General features: G+C 37.9%; 1 protein-coding gene and 1 long non-coding RNA gene across 2 annotated transcripts; one reads left to right on the top strand and one right to left on the bottom strand.

The window, feature by feature from the left end:
* The first annotated feature begins 1,310 nt into the window (after positions 1-1,310).
* Positions 1,311-6,650, top strand: LOC101173314 (neuronal acetylcholine receptor subunit alpha-9-II). The gene is made up of 6 exons (XM_023959483.2): positions 1,311-1,752; positions 1,847-1,992; positions 3,082-3,236; positions 3,899-4,079; positions 5,339-5,690; positions 5,766-6,650. The coding sequence occupies exons 1-6, from the start codon at positions 1,437-1,439 to the stop codon at positions 6,542-6,544; spliced, it is 1,929 nt and encodes a 642-aa protein (XP_023815251.2). The 5' UTR covers positions 1,311-1,436; the 3' UTR covers positions 6,545-6,650.
* Positions 6,651-15,429: 8,779 nt separating this feature from the next.
* LOC144994732 (uncharacterized) lies at positions 15,430-18,334 on the bottom strand. The gene is made up of 2 exons (XR_013658346.1): positions 18,204-18,334; positions 15,430-17,557 (listed from the first exon to the last, which is right to left on the bottom strand). It is a non-coding gene; the product is annotated as an uncharacterized LOC144994732 (long non-coding RNA).
* Positions 18,335-20,819: the final 2,485 nt, after the last annotated feature.

Below are 20,819 nucleotides of genomic sequence, written 5' to 3'. Positions count from 1 at the left end.
ATGTTACATAAGTTGCTGTTTTCTGAACTCCTTTAACCGGGAAAGAAACAGCATCATTTGTTTATTAGATTCATAGACATTAAATTGTTTTTAATAGTAATAATAACAGATTAATAAACACTTGCCTGAAAAACTTCCTGAAATAGATTCAACCTTTGGGTTCAAACACTTTAGGAAAACAGAAGATTTAATTATTAAACACGTTCTTTTTAATTACAAATAAGTTGGACAAAAAAATGGAAGTTTGAGTTTGAAAAGTTAGAATAAAATCAAAGTTTTATAAAAAAAGCTTTTGGACTTCAAACAAGCACTAATTAAAGAATGTTAATATATTTACATAGACATATTTTCTTCTCTGTTGGATGAATTTGTGGCTAGAGTGATCAGACAAGCTGAAAAACAAAAGTTGCCTGTAATACTATTTATAGCTGCTCTGTAATACCAATGAAAATGAATATATTTAAACAGAATTTACTATAACTTAAACTTACACCGTGTCAAAGTGACACTCCACGGTCCCAGGGGTGTTTTTCTGTTTAGTCATTGATTCATTTACTTTTGTTGTAGTTGTTGTTTTTCAATTTTAAATTGTTTTTTGTTCCTGAACAGTTGTTTGTTTTTGTTCTTGGTGTGAACTTCATTAGTTATTTCTGTATTTTGAAAAAATTTGTAATGTTTTTTTACAGTTTACATGTTTTGCAGACCGCATGTTTTTTACACTTTTGCAGCTGTATTTATTTAATATTTATTTCTTTATTTAATAAGAATCTCATTTTTCATAATAATTTTTCATAATAATTTTAGTAATATTTTTAATTATCTAATATAAATGTAATTTGTGATGTCCTTTATTGATGTTATATTATATAGATTATTTCTGAATGTCGTGTTGCTGCCACAGATAAATGAAATTTCCCCATTGTGGGATTAATAAAGTAAAGTCATCTATCTAACTTACAATATCAGCATATAGGAATTATTAGTTCCCACTGTAATTTTAACTAAATAAAGATTTACTCTTTGAAAAAAAAATCTTAATCACAAACGAACTCTCTTCAAATATCCAAATACTTTGAATTTTGTTTCAATGGGAAAATCCTGGCTTAAAGAAGAGAAGTTAGCCTTAAAAAAATCCTAGTACTGGTTGTCAATGTTAATATAAAATTCTTTATTTCTTTTGTGTTTCTAAGCATTACTGGACATATTTTTCTTTTCTTAAGGTTTGCCCTAGACTATTAGGTGAAAAAATACATTGGATACATTTTTGAAAAAAATAATTACCTTCTAAAAAGACATCATTTTCTCTGAGATTCAAATACAACTCATATTTAAACTTGAGAACATTCCCTTTAGCCTCTTTTGTGACACAAGCAGACATTCAGCCCACCTGGCTGCACATCAACAACAGGTTAAAAACTGTTGTGTGTGGTGCGGCGATGATTCGGGGGCATCCTGTTTCCCTCCGTCTGTTTGTGCCATGTGATAGCTGGAGTTTTATTCCGTCTTCCAGCCAACAGACACGTTGCCTCCCCCTGTCAGGGGGTGAGAGCAGTGAGGATGGCTGTGTGAGCCGGTGCATTGCTGTTTGCAGAAAAGCGCAGTTGGGGTTGGAAGAACATGAAGTTGGCCTTCCAGGGAAGGAACTTTTGTTTTGGTTGCTGCTTGAAGATCCCTTCAGTTTCTTCTTTGAGACATCCCAAAAAACACTTGAAATGATTCTTACTTTTTTCCTGGCTGTGTTGCTTCCTAAAGGTAAGTGCAATTAAAAAACTGCATTGAAAGCATCTACTGTAAAGTTAAAACGGAACAGTTACATACTTGGCTCCTTTTCTTTTCTCGGTTGAAGCGGTTCACAGTGCACAGGGTCAATATGCTCAGAAACTGCTGAATGATCTGATGGAGAATTACTCCAATGCTCTGCGCCCTGTGGAGGACACAGACAGTGCCCTTAATGTCACCTTACAGGTCACCCTCTCTCAGATCAAAGACATGGTGAGTAAAGGTATGCAGGTACATCCACCCCATGTGTAACTTACTGTTACACATGGCAGCGGAAAAAACAGAATTTGAACCTCGCAAAGCTGAAAAAGGCGAACATACTCACTGAAAGGTCTGATTGGAGAAACTAAAAATGGAAATAGAGATGAAAAAACCTATTATTCTTTTTATTTTTTAAATATTTTTTCCACTGCTGACTGTCTAATGAATTTATAGGAAATTTATTGACACTCCTTATACAGTTTTTATGAAGGGGAAGTTCTTGTTGTGTTTAAGTTGAGGTGAATTCAAGTGGTTTCAAGATTTTTTCTGCATTTTAAAATAAAACAGACACTTTTTCCACCTGAATGTAAAGAGTCTTTATATGTGTGCTCAAGTCCGACATGGTTGAGTAGATGCAAGCCGAGAGCAATGAGGAGATATGAGTGTGTGTTTGCGTGTGCTGTGGTTTTTTGTTACACATAGTGGTTATGTGTTCTTTTGTTATGGGCCTTTATTCACCTGATATTGACAGACAGGTCTGGGTTACAGCCGTTATGTTAATCGGAGGAGTGTATGTATGAGCGGGGCTGATGAGGGAGAACAAGAAGGTCTTTGGAAGTCCTCTGCACAAATCTGCGTTTTTGTGTGTTCAGACACTAAACTTGTGAAAAAAACTAGGTGCATTCCATCCTGGAAGTTTCCATTTTAAAATAATTTATTCAAACAATTTATTTTTCTCATTAGAAAAATTCAAAACGTTTAGTTTTGGGATAAGCTTTGTCTGACTCCTTATACTTGGCAAAGATTTGACTTCTTTATATATGTGATAACAGCCAAACACTGGAAAAAGGATCATGAAACTTAGACAGGCAGCACAATTTTATAAACTTACGCAGGTTGCAGCAGTTCTTTCTAAGACTTATATTAAAAGTGACAATAGGTTATAATATTACAAGGAACAGAGCAGACTTCTGACTCACAGGGAAAATGTCTTTAAAGTAAAAGGGAATGAAAAAGAACCTCAGCGGTGCTATAAACAGCCTTTTGTATGCTTTTTTATCAAAACCTCTTGAATGAGTGTACCCATTATTGTGTGTGAAGGATGAGAGAAACCAGGTGCTGATAGCCTACCTGTGGATCAGGCAGACATGGCATGATGCTTACCTAAAGTGGAACAAAGACGACTATGATGGTCTGGACGTCATCCACATTCCAAGCAGCCTGGTATGGAGGCCTGACCTTGTTCTCTATAATAAGTAAGCATGCAACACTAATTCTTGACTCAGGTCACCAATCCATGTGAAATTTCAGCAGATTAGCTTTAAATGTTGAGCAAAATCAGTTATGACTTTTTAAGATTTTTTTTTAAAGCTTGTTTGCATGAAGGTGCCTCAGAAAATGTGTGCACAATTGTAACATGCTGCCACTTAGCATCCATCCATCCATCCATCCATCCATCCGTCCATCCATCCGTCCATCCGTCCGAGTTCTGGAAAAGCAGCAAGACAGACATTACTAAGGTCAGCCACTAGGGGGATTGGTTCATTCCATTATCCAGTGGGACCATTCCCGCCTCATGGCTTGGCTGCAAATTGCTCTAGAAAGAAAATGAAGTCACGCAAAAATGAATGGAACCTGTGTGACAAAAGCAACAACCTCGGGAGTTTAAAACATAAGTCTCAACAATTAAATTACTTTTAAGTGTTTATTTAAAGGACATTCTTAAACAACACATTTTTTTATTTATTCAAAGCAGTTTAAAATGTGCATGTAGGGAATGAAAGTGCTCTGATAATAAAACTGTGGGAAACGTCCATATTACACACATATTAACTAGGAGACACAATTGAGAAATGTTTACTACATCCATTTACGTAAAACATGTAAATTATCTTCTCAAGTGAACTTGCTCTTCCAGAGCCGATGATGATTTCTCAGGACCAATGGACACCAATGTGAAGCTTCGCTACAATGGAGAAATAACATGGGATGCTCCTGCCATCACCAAGAGCTCCTGTGTTGTTGATGTGTCCTACTTTCCCTTTGACAGTCAGGAATGCAATCTCACTTTTGGCTCTTGGACCTATAATGGAAACCAGGTAAGAAGTACGACTAAAATTCAAATAAGAAAGTTCTTTTTAGAGTTGTATGTTTGAACATGTTTTTAGATTTAGATTTAGCAAACGCTTTTATCAAAAAATAAGACTTCAGGGTAATATGTAACCAAATCTGTAGGAAAAATCTTGGTCAAGACAGAAAAACATCTTCTATATTCCTAAAAACTTGCAAAATGATTTAGTTTTCAGCTTTTTAGTGAATTATCCCATTAAAATGGTGTATTTAAAATGTTCTTGTGGCATTTTCTGATGGTGGAGGACATATATGAAATAGATTAAGGTTAAAATTGAATTAAAGAGTATTTCTTTACTCACATTGCTGTGAATCAGGAGCAGACAGAAAAATGCAGCTAGAAAAAACATAGGAGCTACAGTTGGTGGGGCACAAGCTCCCTGCTCCGCTCCATTCTGATGCATCAGACCAGGGGTGTCAAACTCATTTTCACCGAGGGCCACATCAGCACAGTGGCTGCCCTCAAAGGGCCAGATATAATTTATACATGTAACTAAATGTATTGAAAAATAAATGTAACTACTCCTTAATGTTAAATAACTGATAATTTATTTATTATAACTTTTTAAAGTTACAATTACAGTTGCATAGAAAACATATGTTTGCTTGTTACTCTAGCATAAATCCTTTTAAATTTGATTCTGTCAGGTTAGGTTATATGGACAGTGTTTAAGTCCTAATGTATAGTTGCCCAATCTGATATTTCAAGTCAGATTCCCCCAGACATGAATAAATACACACCAATTTTTAGTTTTTATTTCAAGAAATAAAAAACTTTTATGCTCTCGCGGGCCACATAAAATGACATGGGGGGCCTTGAGTTTGACACATGTGTTTTACACCAATAGATCCATGTAGGTCTTCATTTTCCTGTTCTGAGCTGGCATCTGAATCCAAACTATACTGCTGGATAGCTTCGATATTGCTTGGGTTCAATGTTAAGTTGTGAATGTGAGGTGCAGTAAGCTAGCAGGAGAACATGTAAATAGATGTATGACGGGAAGTTGGGGCGGTCTTGCTTCATACCAATAGTCCCTGCCACAATTAAGAGGCAACTACTGCTGCTTTGCGGAAACTGTCCAAGAAAACAACAAAGGTTCCTTTGATATACGCTAAAAACAGTATAATCATAATCAAAAGACCACTGGGAATGCTTTTACAATCAATCAAAAGATGCGAGGAACTTTAAAGAGCTTTAAAGCCTCATATTTTCCTTTCCCAATTCTAGGTTGACATCTATATGGGCATGGACAGTGGTGACCTGTCAGACTTTGTGGAAAACGTGGAGTGGGAGTGCCATGGGATGCCCGCCACTAAGAATGTCATAATGTATGGCTGCTGCTCTGATCCATACCCAGACATCACATATACAGTGTTGCTGCAACGGCGCTCTTCCTTTTACATCTTCAACCTCCTCCTGCCATGCTTCCTCATCTCCTTTCTGGCTCCTTTGGGGTTCTACCTGCCAGCAGACTCTGGGGAGAAGGTCTCGCTTGGGGTGACAGTTCTCCTGGCTCTCACTGTTTTCCAGCTGATGGTGGCTGAAAGCATGCCACCATCAGAGAGCGTTCCGCTCATAGGTAAGAGGTGTTTTGCTGCATTTCCTGAAAGCAAAAATGATAGAGAAATGTGCATTTTTCCTATTTGTTACACAGGGAAGTACTACATTGCCACCATGACCATGGTCACAGCCTCCACGGCCCTCACCATCTTCATCATGAACATTCACTTCTGTGGTGCAGAAGCCAAGCCAGTTCCACACTGGGCTAAAGTACTCATCATTGACTACATGTCCAAGATCTTCTTTGTTTATGAAGTGGGGGAGAACTGTGCTTCTGCCTCCCTTCAGTCGTCCCATGGCCTCAAAGATGATGCTTCCAACCAGCATTCTCACATACACGCAAACGGTAGACCTGGAAGCCACCACAGCCAAGAGGACTGGCAGAGTCACAAATACAAACCGCCCCGGTCTCAGGCCTCTCTTGTACAACAGCAGCACAGAGTAGAAGTCCAGCACCACATCATGAGAGAAGAGAATGAATGCTTTTCCAGTTTTTCACCTGGAAAATATGAAGGTTCCAATGAAAAAATCCCTATGACTGACTTTAGTTCAGAAGATAGACAGGTTCCCTGTTGTCCTGAGGACCAGAAGCTTCCCTGCTGCCCTGAAGACAAGCCGCCTTTGCTGAACTGTCCCACTGTGACCTTTAGGTCGTGCGTGTTCTGCAGCCACAGGGGTGGCATTCCCAAAATGGACAACAAGCTGATGCAAAATGTGGAGTTTATTGCCAACTGTTTTCGAGAGCAGAGGGCCACGTGTGTTAAAGGAGCAGAATGGAAGAAGATAGCTAAAGTGATGGACAGGTTCTTCATGTGGATTTTCTTCATCATGGTTTTCCTCATGAGCATTCTCATTATTGGCAAAGCAAAGTGACTAAACCAGAAGATGGTTGTTATATTAAACTGTTCAACTGAACACACATTCATGGAATTGTTTATGGAAGCGTATTGTACTCAATAAAAAAACAGAAAAAAATAAACAGGTGTTTTTCATTCTAAATTTTTGGTGTTTTTCCTTCTGTTTTTTTAAGAACTACAAACAGACTTGGTCACATTGTGGTTTTTAATTGCAGGTCATCTTATAGTTTTCACGAGCAGAGGAAGTTAGTGCCCAACCTGTTTGTAGTTCTTTGCTTTAGTAGTTAAAAAGAAAATTAGGAACGAAAATCACAAACAGAAAATAGAGTGAAGACTGCATGTTTTTTTAATGAATGCAATATGCTTCCATACCTATTTCTTACATTTGTTTAAATTAAATATTTTGGTTTTATACGTTTATTTAAAAGTTATATTCATTTTAAGATAATATTTATTTCCTGATATAAAGCTAATGAGTAAGTGAACAGTACTTTGCAACAATAAATTATTAGGTTTTTATCTATAAAATGAACCAAACCAAACAAAAATGTGTTCACAATTAAACATATTTATTGCTTTTTTCTTCCCTCACAACAAATATTAAAGGAATCTTATGAGATGCAGTCCTGTAACCCTTGTGCTATCCTAGGCACTTTAACATTGGGAGTTGGGTCATCTAGACCCACTAGACAGTGCGCTGAACCTTTTTTCTTAAATGATTTGTGAACCTCACTGGTGTCCATGGATTACATGAAATCTTTCCACCTTTATCCACCTTTGTCATGGTAGGGAGAACACATCAATGCAAGGGTGGGGTCATCTAAGATAGCACAAGGGTTAAATGAGAAAACAGTAACTGTTTTAAAATCATAGCTTTAAAAAAATGAATATGCTTTATTGTCATTCTGGTGAACACGTGACATATTTTTAGTCCACTTAAGCCCTAATCAGAACAGTGAAAGAAGATGCTCGAAGGTTGAGGCATCCAGCATTGTGGTGCACTCGGGATCCCGCAGAATCATTTTTCTGTTTTTGAATCATCCAGTGAATAGTTCATGAGCGAGCTTTGTTTGTTGCCCAGCCAGCACAGTGAGCATGTAAGGTAATATGGAGCATCAATTATGTAACACAGTGTGCACACTCTTGCACTCCTCTCCAGCAAAACTCATACCTGCAACTTTGAAAGTCAAATGAATGCATATACCTCTGTGAGTGTGTACGTGTGGACAGCAGGTGGGAAAGAGGGAACTGCATGGAGAAAAAGGGAATGCTGGTGCAGAGAAAACCTTTTAGAAAATGTAAACATTTTGAATTACACTGGCAAACATTTTTAATAAATCTTTTAAAATTTCAAACGATTGTATTTTTCCCCACTCCTTTGCATTTTTCCAACACTTTTAAATACAAAGTCCATTCCAAAGATTTAGGAACTTTTAATGAAACTGTTGTGAAGAAAAAAGGCTTTTCAATAAGCAATGTTTTTTTCTAGGTTTAATCATTTCTTTTAGCTAAACCAAAACATTTCACCCTTTAGAATATATCAACACTTGAAGTTCCCCCCTCATAAAATACCTTTTCCCAAAACTACCAAATGAAATGGTTTTTAATAAAAATGGTGCCCTTATCACCCAACAGCTTTCAAAATATTTTGGGTAAACATTTTATTAGGAATTCTTTTAGTTATTTGAATGCATTTAACGCAGGAGTGCATTGACCAGCACATGGGAAACCAGGGTTCGATTCCCAGGGGGCACAATGAGGTTCATCCAGAGTGGGTCCGTGGGCAAGACCCTTTACTCTACCGCCTATGTAGCCACAAGGGGGCCCAAGTCTGGGCCCTACAGGGTTGTGTCCGGAAGGGCCTCCGGCGTAAAAAATCTCTGCCAAACCACAAAGCTGATTCACTGTGGTGACCCTAAAGGGATATGCCAAAAGGTGAACAACAACCGTCTTTTCCAAGGTAGATGAAAGTGGGAAAACTAACTATTGCACAGAACACAAATTACTGGATTTTGAAGCCAACCTTTAGATCTTTCATTGCTCACAGCAGAGGGCACTCATTTTTCATGTATCCCAAGGCTCTCTGTTTGAAACTTTATATGGGAGTATTAATGTGCAGGATTTATACCTATCAGCTGCTATAAAGTCTTTCCATTCCATAAAGTGACATTTCCCTGACATTTCTTTCCTAAAAGAAGTCTTTAATAAAATATATGGTTTTGCTCAAACAATAAGTAACCAAGAACAAATTAATATTGGTGGACAATAATCTTCTCTAAAATAATTTTTGTGCTGGAACAATACGGTTTTTACATGCAGTTATTTACATGACTATAAGCCACGCTTCTGACAGCTTAAAAAAGAGCACTACATTTCACATGATAGTTGTCACAGCCTTATGGATCAAAGAACAGAACCTGCTGGAATACACAGCTGTTAGCATCAGCCCTGCTGTTCCTCCAAGCTGTATGACAGACATGGCCTCCCTGATAGTGTCTACCTTTTAGCATCAGTTATCTACAGATGGCAAAGAGGTTGGGGGGCAATTGTTTGCATGCAAAGTCACTGTTTTTTTTTTTAAAACTCTCATTCAATGCTCTTAGCACACAGCAAAAAAAGAGGCCCTTTAGAAATCAGAAAAAAATCTGAATATTTAAAAAAACTTTCTTTAAATAAGCAAGAGAAAGTGTCAATTGAAAAATTAATACTAGTCACTAAGACAGGTTTCCTTAAACTAAGATTATTTTGCCTGTTTAAAAAAGGTTAATAAAATTTGTTTTCTTGCAAGATTTAGAACAGAGTCTTTTTACTTTCTTAAGATTCAGCTTTTGCTGTCTAAACGTTTGACCTTGCCTCAATAAAATTGTGTTTTCTTAGTTGTACTTAATCAGGCTCTTTTACAAAAACACAGATAACAGCATTTGTTTTTGTCATCATACAAAAATCTATCTATGTACAACAGTTTTTTTTTATTTTTTTTTTTTTTATCAAAGAATAACCTCACACACACAGTCGCCCGTGAAGCTCCTCAGTGAAGGACAGTCAAAACAAAGAGTTCTGGATGAGCCAACCACAGCTTTGTGCTGGCTCAATATTGAGTAGGAAGCTGTGTTTTTTGGGAAATATGAAGGTGAAGACACTAAAAGTGTCTTCATCCCATCCTCCTTGATTTATTTTGATTACTAATTTGAGAACTGAGCCTATTATATTCCTCGCAGATGGGGCAACTCTTTCAAATGGTAACAAATGGCTTCCTGGTAGTTAATTGACATGCTTGACTGAATGCAGATAAATTGATGAGAAACGTGTGAAAGTAAAGAAAAAGACAAAAAATGCCCTCCTGACCGGGAAGAGGGTGTAAAGCTGCAAATCAATGAGGCACATGAGGAGGCACATTTATACTATAGGGGGGGAGTCTGGGTGAGCCAAGTTGCAGGGGTGTGTAATCACTACAGCCATGAGGGAGTGGAGGTGAGCACCTGTCAGAGCAGGAAGCAAGGCAATTGATTTGACTTGTTTCCATTTGTATCACAGACATTCTTGTAACCTTGGAGGATGTGGTTCAAGCTCACCTGTCTCCTGAACCTGCATAAGTCACAGACCTACACATACCTTTGTCAATTTTCTCCCAAAAAACCCCATTATGGTGTACTCCAGCCCCTTATTTAAGTTGTTTAAGTACATTTCTTTAGCTGCTGGTTATCGTTCCTAAAATTAGAGGGGGGAATTTACCAGATATCTAGCAGAGCAGAGAACATTTCATTCTATTACCTCAGTTCCATTTCTCTTTTAGTGAGAGTGTGGCAGCATAGATTTCAGCAGCATTTTAAATTTGCTGCAATCCCAACAGCAATTAAAGCAAGAGCCACTTAACTACGGTCTTAACAAAGTCATAAAACCCTTCTATTAGAGTAAATTGCATTGTTTGAATATTCCTGAAGGGGCTGTGTTATTATAATTTCTGTCAGTAATTCCCATCATATATATATATACATTTTCCTGGTTTATATTTGTTGAAATGTATTATTTTTTTGTCAAACTAGCATTTCAGCGTTGTGACTTTTTGTTAGTCGCTGTTCTAAAACAGGGATAATATCCTTCCTCCACAGAGCAAGCCGACCTCTGTGCAGAAATTGATTTGCTGTTGACAAACATCCATGCCGACAGTCACACCTCATGCTCATGCACAAACACACACGTCAATCATGCCACTGACCTGCAGTGACTGATCCAAAATTGAGTTGATGTCAAGAAGAAATGCTTCAGTAGGGAAAAAAACTAAAATGCAAATGAGCTCTGACATTGATCTGATGGTTACACTGAATAGTTTTTCTTGTGATCTCAATTTAGAAATGACTACTAACATTTTTATATCACAACATCCATTTATCTTAAAGCTATTTCAAATTTGTTATCACAAGACATTTTGGTGACCATGCTTTCGATAAATTTTTCCAAAAAATAACATTTATTATACAGTAACCACTGATTATATAGAATATAAGCAACGTCAGCAAGCACATGCAATAAATATTTATCTCATGTGAAAGAAGTCTGCATCATCCCTGTACTCAGGTCTAAATGATTTATAGCAGAAAATGTCCAACGTTTATTTTAAATTGCTGCGTGTGATTTATAACATGTAGCCCTCCACACACCTGACTGTTGTCCCCACCCCTCTGCTGTCTGGTTTCTGGTGTGCGGTGGTGGTTATCTGCTGAGGGCTTATCTTTAAGGCCTTCTGCGGTAAAAGTTACAACTGTAAACCTTGGCAGCTGTAAGGACCACTGCTGTTGTTGTATGCCTGCATTTCCTCTATTACAGATAAGCTCTATCGCGCAAAAACACATATTTATGCCTGTAATGGTGCTCACACGCATGTGGATTCACCTACATGAATGTGCGTCCTCCCCCTTTGGAAACTCCTATAGATCTGCACTTAGCTGAATCCGGCACACATATTACTGTTGGTGTGGTGAGTTAAAAGCAACGTCAGGGATTTCTGCTGTCAGTTTGCATGGGGGCATACTCTGAAAATAACTGAGGAGAAAGGAAAATAAGATGTTTAAGAGGCTAACTGCTCGCTCACGCACGTTTTAAAATTGCTACATTTCCAGAAACCTAGGAGTCTGAGTTTATCCGCTAGAAGACAAAGAAATGTGCAAATGAAGTTTCAGATTAGCCTTAATTAGGCATCAAATTAGCTTTTAATCATGCACATTTAAGCCCCCTCCTGTTGTTCAATTGTTCTTTTTTTTAATTAAACCCCTAATTTGAAGTTACTCCGGAAGCCTCTCCATTTCTTAGCGGCTTCTTGAAAAGTGTTTTATCCTCAGACGTTAAAATTGTCCTTCATAACATTTATTTGACCCCTTATTGGACACGGGTCGTTAAATGCCGTCCTTTTGTGATAATAGATGAAATAATTCCTTCTTTTTAAAGAGATGATTTCACGATGATGAAAAAGATGCAGTAATCGTTACTCTGAATTAGCAATCCCTCTTCTATTTCAGCACAACCTTGTTGGTTTTTGAGCAGATCAAAAGCTGCTGGAGGACATTGTGATGGACAGCTCTTTTTAACCTGTTTCCACCAATAATAAGTGAGCTTCACTTGTGCTGTGGGTTTAACATGCAGTCGTTATTAGAGACATAAACACGTTTAATCCCTCAGTGTCCTTTAATTTAAGCCAATTTGAATAGACACGCTGCTCATTGTCCTTCTGACGGTCGTCCTGCTCTCCTTGCGTGCTTCAATCAATGTTTTTATGTATCGACACATTTGTTTCGATGAATTTGATTTGAAAGCACATTAAAATATATATTGCAGCAATGTACCACTTTACACTTCATCTTTATTCTCAATCAATGAGGATTTCTCCCTTTGGAGTAAAATATAAAGGCTTCTGCGGGGCTTTGAGCACGTCTGCCTGTGTCTTTATAATGTGAACGCTCAACCAAACCACCCCACTTAACTGCCCTAATTGTTTAATAACCCAAGGGCAATGTTTTTTTCTTTTTTTGGGGCACTTAAATGGGTTTTACACACTGTGTCCTATACCTACCCCCCCCCCCCCCCCTTCCCCAATGCGCACAACTCTGCGATTCCCAGCTGAGCCACGAAAACTGGGGCCGTTAGACAACAGAGGAATCCCCCGCAGCTTCAATGAAGAGGTATCCTCTGGATGAGATTGGCATGTTCTTTTGCCCTACTTTTAACACTTCACATCAAAGAAGCTGTGGAAACTGGGGGCTTTCGGAGTCCTTTTTTTTCTCTTTTTTTCCAACATTCTGGCTTGTGATCAAACATGCACAGAATACAAAGATGTGACCGTGAGCCGGCTAAGGAAACAAGTAATGAAAGCAGACAGTGGTGAATGTGTAAACACAAACAGAGCTGTCACGGAGCATAGACTGCAGATGAGCAACGTCTACTTCAGTGAGATACATTAGCTGGGATGGAGTTGGGATCAGGCACAATTTCTGCATGCACGTAGATGTCCACTTGGACTGTGCACTTGTGAAATATGGTTGCAGTGAAATAAATAGCTCCCCCTATGTGTTGGTGACAGGTCGTTACTCTGCATCCCTATAGCTTGACAATAAAGCCCAGACACAATGAGACAGTCTTTAGAACTCAGTCTCACCTTCTTTTACGCTCCTGACATCTATAAAGTTCAACCTTGATAGAGAGGAGAGAATGAGGTGAATGAGAGAATAGGTAGTAAAAAGGGGTTGCATAATGGTGGCAGCGTGGGGGTGGGATGAAATATGAAGCTATAGATAGAAATTGAGCCTGAAGGATATTTGATCACCATAAATGAGAAAATGAGGGCTGGATCATGAAGGGAAGGGAAGCAGCCTTAGTGATGATGCAAATTCTGAAAGGACAAAAACACAAAAATAAGGGGTCATCCTTAAAATAACATGTCCTTGACTATAAGGGCGTGTTTTGAATAGAACATTGTATAGCAGATGAGTTTGCAGTTTTTTGATCACACAGATCTGAGATAAAGAGTGCACACTACTGATCGAACAGTGAGAACCTTCATGAGGCGGGCTCAATAGACTTCTGCAGTTTAGTTCCAACCTAAAGGCTCCTTGCATGTGACACCACAACACCTGCTCTCTTACATTTAGATCTTTTTCGTGTCAATCTTTTGTTGCGTCTGGTCTATTGTTTTCATGAAGGACGTTGACAGTCTGGAGTTGTTGGACATTGTGGGAAACATGAAGGGTAATGACAGACAGAAATACCTGTGGAAATGCAGGAATACTGGAACTTCTGACCCCTACTTGATTCCAAAGTTGAGCATAATTCCACACCTGTGGATGATGTAACCCTTGTGCTATCCTAGGCATTTTAACATTGGGAGTTGGGTCATGTAGACCCACTAGACAGTGCGCTAAACCTTTTTTCTTCAATGATTTTTGAACCTCACTGGTGTCCACGGATTACATGAAATCTTTCCACCTTTTTCCACCTTTGTCTTGGTAGGGAGAACACGTCAATGTAAGGGTGGGGTCATCTAAGATAGCACAAGGGTTTTAACCGGACATTGCCTTCCTAGAATTATACATGTTTTTAATCAATTATTCAACTGTTTTGGAGAATCTACGAGAACCTACCGAAGCCAGGATGCACATAAGTGCTTCACCAGTGGAAAACTCTGTGACTTTTTTGTTTGGCTTGCAAGGACATGGAAAAGAAAGCTTTGTTTTGCTCTGATGATGATATTATGAATTCAGTCATGTTACTCAGTTGGATTCAACTGCTGGTCATCTTCACATTATACTAAGCACAACTTTTACATTTTAAAAAGTTGAACTTCATCCAGTTTACGATCCAAACTCCATAAATCTTAGTTCATACTGAGATGCTGTTATAAGCATCTCACTTAAACTCAGTGAGGAGCAGTTGAGGTAAGGTGAGGAAGAAGAGTGGCCAAAATGGGGCAGTATGATCTTACTTGCCCAAAATGAAACTTGATGCCGGCACGATGAATAATAAAGATTTCAAAATTTTTGGGGCAGCTGCATAAAATTTGGAAGACTCCTGGCTTCTGTGCCCAAAGCTCAGTCATGTGAATGTGTCAAGTGCTGCTGCTGCCGTGGAATCATTACCTGCCACTAATAGAGCTGTTGCCCCTCTTCCCTCAGGAAGAGAAAGGTGAAGATGGATAGAATGCAGCGAAATCCTGATGGGGAGAGTCACAAACAGAGTAGTAAGTTGAAGGAGGAAAAGAAGGGACATTATTATTATATGCTTGAGCAAGGCTTCCCCCTGGGCTTAATTAACAGCAGAAGTGGGCTGGAGGGACATTTATCTGCCACTGTGTGTATTCTAGGTGCTGCAAACTAGATATAACTTTAAATCTGTATAGAAGCCACACACAAAACTTCATATATATATATGAATATATATGAATATATACATATACATTCATTTCTTTTTTGCTTTTTTGCACATGATTAATTTCCATAGTTGCAATAATATAACGGTTGTGAGAATCATCAGATTATTCTTATTGCTCAGCTCTCCTCTTACCTCTGCACAACCCCACAATTTCTTTACCATCTATTCATCTTCACATTCCTCCTCCTCAGGGATGGAGGTGGGGGGACCACTCTATAAGTGGCAGATGATCTTCTAAGGTAATGTCAATCTGCTACATCCTCCCAACTGAGCTTTGGGTAAAAAAGAAGAAGCACTGTATTCTTTTTTTATAGCACGTGTTGGTCATTTCCGGCCTTCATTTTTCCATGGGAGAATAAGACAGGTTCAGCCACCTTCAGCACTTTTGATTTAACTGAAAGATTCAATGACCAAAATCATTGTTGTGCTCCTTAATCTTGGGAAAAAAATATTTCATAAGAGCAAAGGAATTTTAGAAATGTGAAGTTTCTTTTTTAGATGATAACAAACATGACTAAAATGCATATTTTTGTTGAAAGTTGAAAAATGGAATGACTTCGTGAAATGACAATGTTCTTTTTCTTTTCCAAAGGTCCAATTTCACAAATCTGCCTCGTAATCAGTTTAAAATTTAGTTTGTAGTTCCATACCTGATGGAGAGTGTAAAGAAGAGGCAAAAAAGGGCAGTAAACAACTTGATTCGAGTTGCAAATTCGACGGCTTTAGTCTTGGTTGACCAACTCTGATCAAAAAAGTTCAACTTGGGAATTGAGTATGAATTGATGCAGAAAAATTAAAAGGACATGGTCTGTTTTTATGTAATCTTACATTTTTGTAATTTATCTTAGAACTAACATTCAGTTATAAAATTACACTCTGATTGAAAGCTTTGGGCGATTAGGTAAATCTATAGCTCAGTGCTTACTGTGCACAGTTAACCACAGGAACAATAGTAATGCAGCCATTACAAGAATAATTCAAACTGCGACTAGGATTTATGTTGTCAATGATAGTATTTGCTTTTGGATCCCCATAAGTCTTTACAAATTTTAAGATCAGTTTTTAAGGAGTCCACTGCTAAAAATACATGCATTATTACAGGAATTTTTAATAAAGATGAAATTAATACATAAAACAATTCATTGTCTTCACAGTTATTCAAAATGAAAAGATTCAAAGAAACAGACAAGCAAAACAGCACAATGTATAAACTTTCTTGATAAGACAGAAAAGAAGACATTGTTTTTTTGTAACAGGGGTCTATTTGCTTTTATAAGATTCAGTTTTTGCAGTGGAGAGGTAGAGTGATTGATCTGTAATCGGAGTCTCACAGGTTAATTTCTTGCCTTCCCTGAGTTAAAGTGCCTATGGGCAAGACTGAACCTCACAATGCCTCTTGGTGGTTACAGGTTTAGCACCTCGCATGGTAGCAGAGCTACCATTAGAGTAATTATGTGTACGTGCCTGTGTGAATGGGACTGTGATGTTTTGGAAAAACGCCATCCAGCTATATGTATTTCATTAACTATATTAATAGTTGTGGTGGAAAGAACCAAATGAGTCAACTCAAGTTGTTGTTGAGTTCAAACAGTTCACAAGTCAAGTCCTAACATTTTGAATTCCACAGCTACATTTTGCCAATGTCAATTTATTTGAATGGCACATTCACAAAAGCTCAAGGTGACCAAAAGTGTACAAAAGATCATAAAAAGCTCCATGTAATAAAAGAAGAACCTTGATAATTTAAAAATGGATTTAAATCTGGAGAGGTAGAACTTCCAGAACAAGCTGCAAGAAAAACCTAGGTTCTCCCACAAAGTCAAATCAGAGCTGGAAAAATTGTTTAAAAAACGGGCCAAACCAAGGCGAGTTTCATAAACAGTGTGTTTTTATGCATGGGAGAACACACATAGAAGAAGTCATTAGTGATAAAAAAGCTGACATATTTCTCCTCACTTTTGATATCTTTTTAAGACTCGTGACTTGGCTTGCATTATTTTTTCCTTCCACAACAACTTGGTACAACTCCTGAGACTTGAAGGATTGGTCTTGAGCATTGACTGTATAAGAGATCTGGACCGAGTGAGTGTGATGTCACCCGTGGAAAATCACTTGTTTCCGGCTTCAATAAAATACAGTCAAATCAGCCGCCTTTTTTCTCTCTCGCAATATGGCCATTGCTATGTTGGAGCCAGAAATTGTCAGTAAGCAGTGATTGGTCAGAATCAGTTTGAGTCAACCCACTCTCCAATCAGGAGTACGCATGTTAGAAGGCCACACCTCTTCAACTAAAAATGGGCCCAGGTGAATCTGTCAATTTAATGCTTTAAACGTTTGACACCGCCTGCTTTTATTGAGGCTTGTGATTGGTCCGTTTATAACTTAAATAACTTGTGCCACATCAAGAGCATAATAAAGAAGTAGTATCAGCAAGAACATTCTGAGTAATAACTGTTTATTTCTCAATGAAGGTCTTTTTGGGACCAACAGGCGCTTCCTTTTTGGAAAGCAAATGGGAAGGGGACCCTCAGTCCAATTCTCATAAAAAGTCAATAGTCTAGAGTCTAGACCAGGCGGGGGCGGGGCTTAGACTCACCGCTTGCGATTCCAGACCCTGCAACAAAGACAGAAAAGTCTATTCAAGGTTGTGGAAAATGGACAAAAGTTTAAAAGAAACATCAAGCTCATAAATAATTAAAATAAATAGTTAAACTATTATCCTGACATCATTTTGAATCAATACAAGTATCGCCAAATGAACTATCGTGATATGTAGGCGAAACAAATTTTAAAACACCCCTAGTGTTGCGGCTCCCTGTGCTTTCATTTCTGTGGGAAACTGATCCAATTGGCTCTTTGAGAGGAAAGGGTCGCCGACTCCTGGTTTAGACACTAGTATGTGAATTGTGCATTAGGGACTTTCTCCCTCCTCTGCAATCTCCTCCTAATGCATTAGCCAGCTCACTGAATAGCAGGTCAGTCTTTTCAGGCTAGGCAAACCTAGCCACATCCCCATGTGAGTATGCACTTATTTACAGGTTGAATCAGTTTGGTGTAAATCCTGCAGCTGTAGACAGATTAATCAGAAACACCTCTCATCCACTTGTGTAACTGGAAAGGTCACCTGCCTTAGACAAACGGTGTGTATGTGTGCCTTAACAAATTTACTGCACACATTACGTGTAAGGCATTTTAGAAGGCCAAATGGGAATTCTGCACACCTGTGTGATCTATGGCGACAGGTCGTCTCTCTTTCCTACCTTTCACCTTGTTCTTTTATCCCTCCTCTTAGATTTTCACTTATCCGCTGTCGTTGCTGCTCTCCTTTTTCTTGCAGTCTCGATATGGTCTGAAGTGTGCTGAGCAATGCAGGGTTGGAGAAATCAATTTGGCAGCTGGAGGGTCTGCCAGGATCCCCACTGTGTTGGTATGCTGGTGTTTCCAGCTGAGCTGAAATCTCAGTTGCTCTCCATCGTGTTGCTTAGTGACCACAAACTCATAATCCAAGTTAGCGCTGGAGAGAAGTCTCCTCTCTGAAGGTGTTAATATAGCTGTGGAATTCTAACAAGCCCCGTCTATCCTCTCAGTTATTTCTCTTTTATCCTCCTAATTGACATGGTCAGATTTATTACAAGCCTTAGGTGTTTTTCATTTTACATAATTTACACTCTAATGAAATAAACTTTAAAAACTCTTGAAGAAAAGAAGGTGAAAGCTTAATTAGTACAACTTATTAAAGGTACCGCAACATACATCTGATGTTTGAGTCGTGTTTGATAAAATATTCTGTCTAAATTGGAATCAGAATCTGAAAAGTCAGCTTTTTTTGTTTTGTTTTTACTATCATTTTCCAAATTGTGGCTGAAAATATTTATCCGGACTTTTAGTCCTCATCTCTGAACACTTGATTGTTTTTCCAGCTACTAACTTACAGTTTTTTAACTTTATTTTGTGAAGCATTAACATAAATCATCTGAAATATTTTGGATTCAGATTGAAATTGATTTATTTTAAGCAATCAAAACATAAACTACTAAAGAGGACAAATAAAGAAGATGTATTTATGCCGATGATATATCAAAATGTAAGTGATTTGTGGTGAGTTGATTGTAAAAGTGAAACATTAAAAAAACAATGGATATCCAAACATACATATGGGATTGGATGCCATTATATAGACAGATTTCAGATAAAAAGGTACAATTATATAATTTTGGATGTTCTACATACTGGTTCACTTGAACACACTGGACTGTGTTTTTTAAGTGAGTGGACCATATATTTTAGCTCAAAAGAACCAGGTTCAGAATTACTGCTCGATAAAGTCATGCAACTTTTGTTCACATCAAATAAATTCCTGCTTCTACTTTTTAGGCAACAACTGGCAAAAGTGAGGCAAAGGAATACATTTTTGACACATCGTTGGAAAGGGGTGGGACTCCCAATTTTGTGACACGGCTGAAAAGGATGATACCACCAACAAACAAAAAATATGTTCCCATCATTGTTATCAGTTTGGAGCCAGAGGAAAGTCACCATGAATTCAATCTAGGTAGAGCAAAAATATTTACAAAAAAGGAGGCTTTAAGGCTGCAGTGGCATGAGAATTCATGTCATATTTAAGATACAAGGGATCCTAAGAAACAAAGGGAGGATTTAAAATACCCGATAATATCTATTTACACATTTTTAAACCAGCTTAAATGACAGGAATTGTCCATTTTTGCTTCAGACTGAGCCTCACTCAGGAAAACATATGAACACTGAGGCAGGTGGAGACTTCCCAAAATTAAATATTTTTCAGTAACTTCAGGCAGAGTAATTTCCCCTTTTTTTTCTTAATCTATAGGCAGTAAGCATTATCAAACAAAAGCACAGAAAAATGCATCCCAACGGTAGATTTCTCATCTTCTTGCTGCTACTCTGTGTTAGAAGCTGATTTTTGAAGAGAGTGAGTGATTTGAAGTTTCAGCCATCTTCAAATGTTTTTTTTTTTAAATCCCGTTGATCCTGATGTTATGGAGTCAACATCCCTGTGGAGATCTTCCTGCTAAAACTGGAAGTATTGGATTTATTTTCACAAAAAATACAAATATTACAAATAAATAAATATAATCTGCATCCACTGTGTCTACAAAAAGCAGGACAAAAGGGATGCAAAGCATCATGTGCTTGTTTTTATGCTTTTGTAATGTGCTATTGTACATGTGTAATATAAATTTAAACTAGAAGAAAGGCATATTGATCAAAACCAATTTCTGCTTTCAGTCAACATGTTTGTAGATTTTATGTGAATTGATTTGATCTTGTGGACACAATATTTCAAGTGTGTAGATGTATATTAAATCTGCTCAAGTATTCCACTCTGTGTAACTCCTATAAGTAATATCACGTATTATGTTTTGCTTTTTGTGCATTTTTGTGGACACAATATTTCAAGTGATTTTTTTTTTTTACCATTTAACTTTCTAAGACATAGACCTCTTGCAGGGCTTTTCTTGCAGCTCCATAGCCTGGAGCAAAATGGAGGCTCTGGTTGCCACTTCAGAAGAAAGATATTGATCAAATCATGAAGTGAGGGTGTAAAACCACCTGCTCTCCTGTAGTCATGCACAACAGACACGTGCACTGCTCCTCTCGCCTCTCCGACACAATGAAGCTTATACGCTTCCTAATTATCTAATCTCAAATGCCATTAGACTGAATCCCAGGGCGTTCCTCTGAGATGGTCTGAGTTTTAATTAGGAATACTAATGTTGCTCCTTATTGGTCAGCCACTGTCTTCTGCAGCATTACTTACTTTTTCTTTTACGCAAGTGCTTAATTCTGGAGTTTGCATTCATCTCGTTGCTGGTTTTTTAGTCTTAATCACTTCT

This window comes from Oryzias latipes, chromosome 10, assembly GCF_053564925.1.
Source record: "Oryzias latipes strain Hd-rR chromosome 10, Olatipes_Hd-rR_3.1".
NCBI classification, from domain to species: domain Eukaryota; kingdom Metazoa; phylum Chordata; class Actinopteri; order Beloniformes; family Adrianichthyidae; genus Oryzias; species Oryzias latipes.
This window is presented reverse-complemented; position numbering and strand designations above follow the sequence as displayed.

Excerpts from the sequence above, each read along its gene's own strand:
- LOC101173314 (XM_023959483.2), top strand. The coding sequence starts at position 1,437 with ATGATTCGGGGGCATCCTGTTTCCCTCCGTCTGTTTGTGCCATGTGAT. Across the intron at positions 1,753-1,846 it reads GGCTGTGTTGCTTCCTAAAG|CGGTTCACAGTGCACAGGGT; the intron begins GTAAGTGCAATT and ends TCTCGGTTGAAG. Across the intron at positions 1,993-3,081 it reads TCTCTCAGATCAAAGACATG|GATGAGAGAAACCAGGTGCT; the intron begins GTGAGTAAAGGT and ends TTGTGTGTGAAG.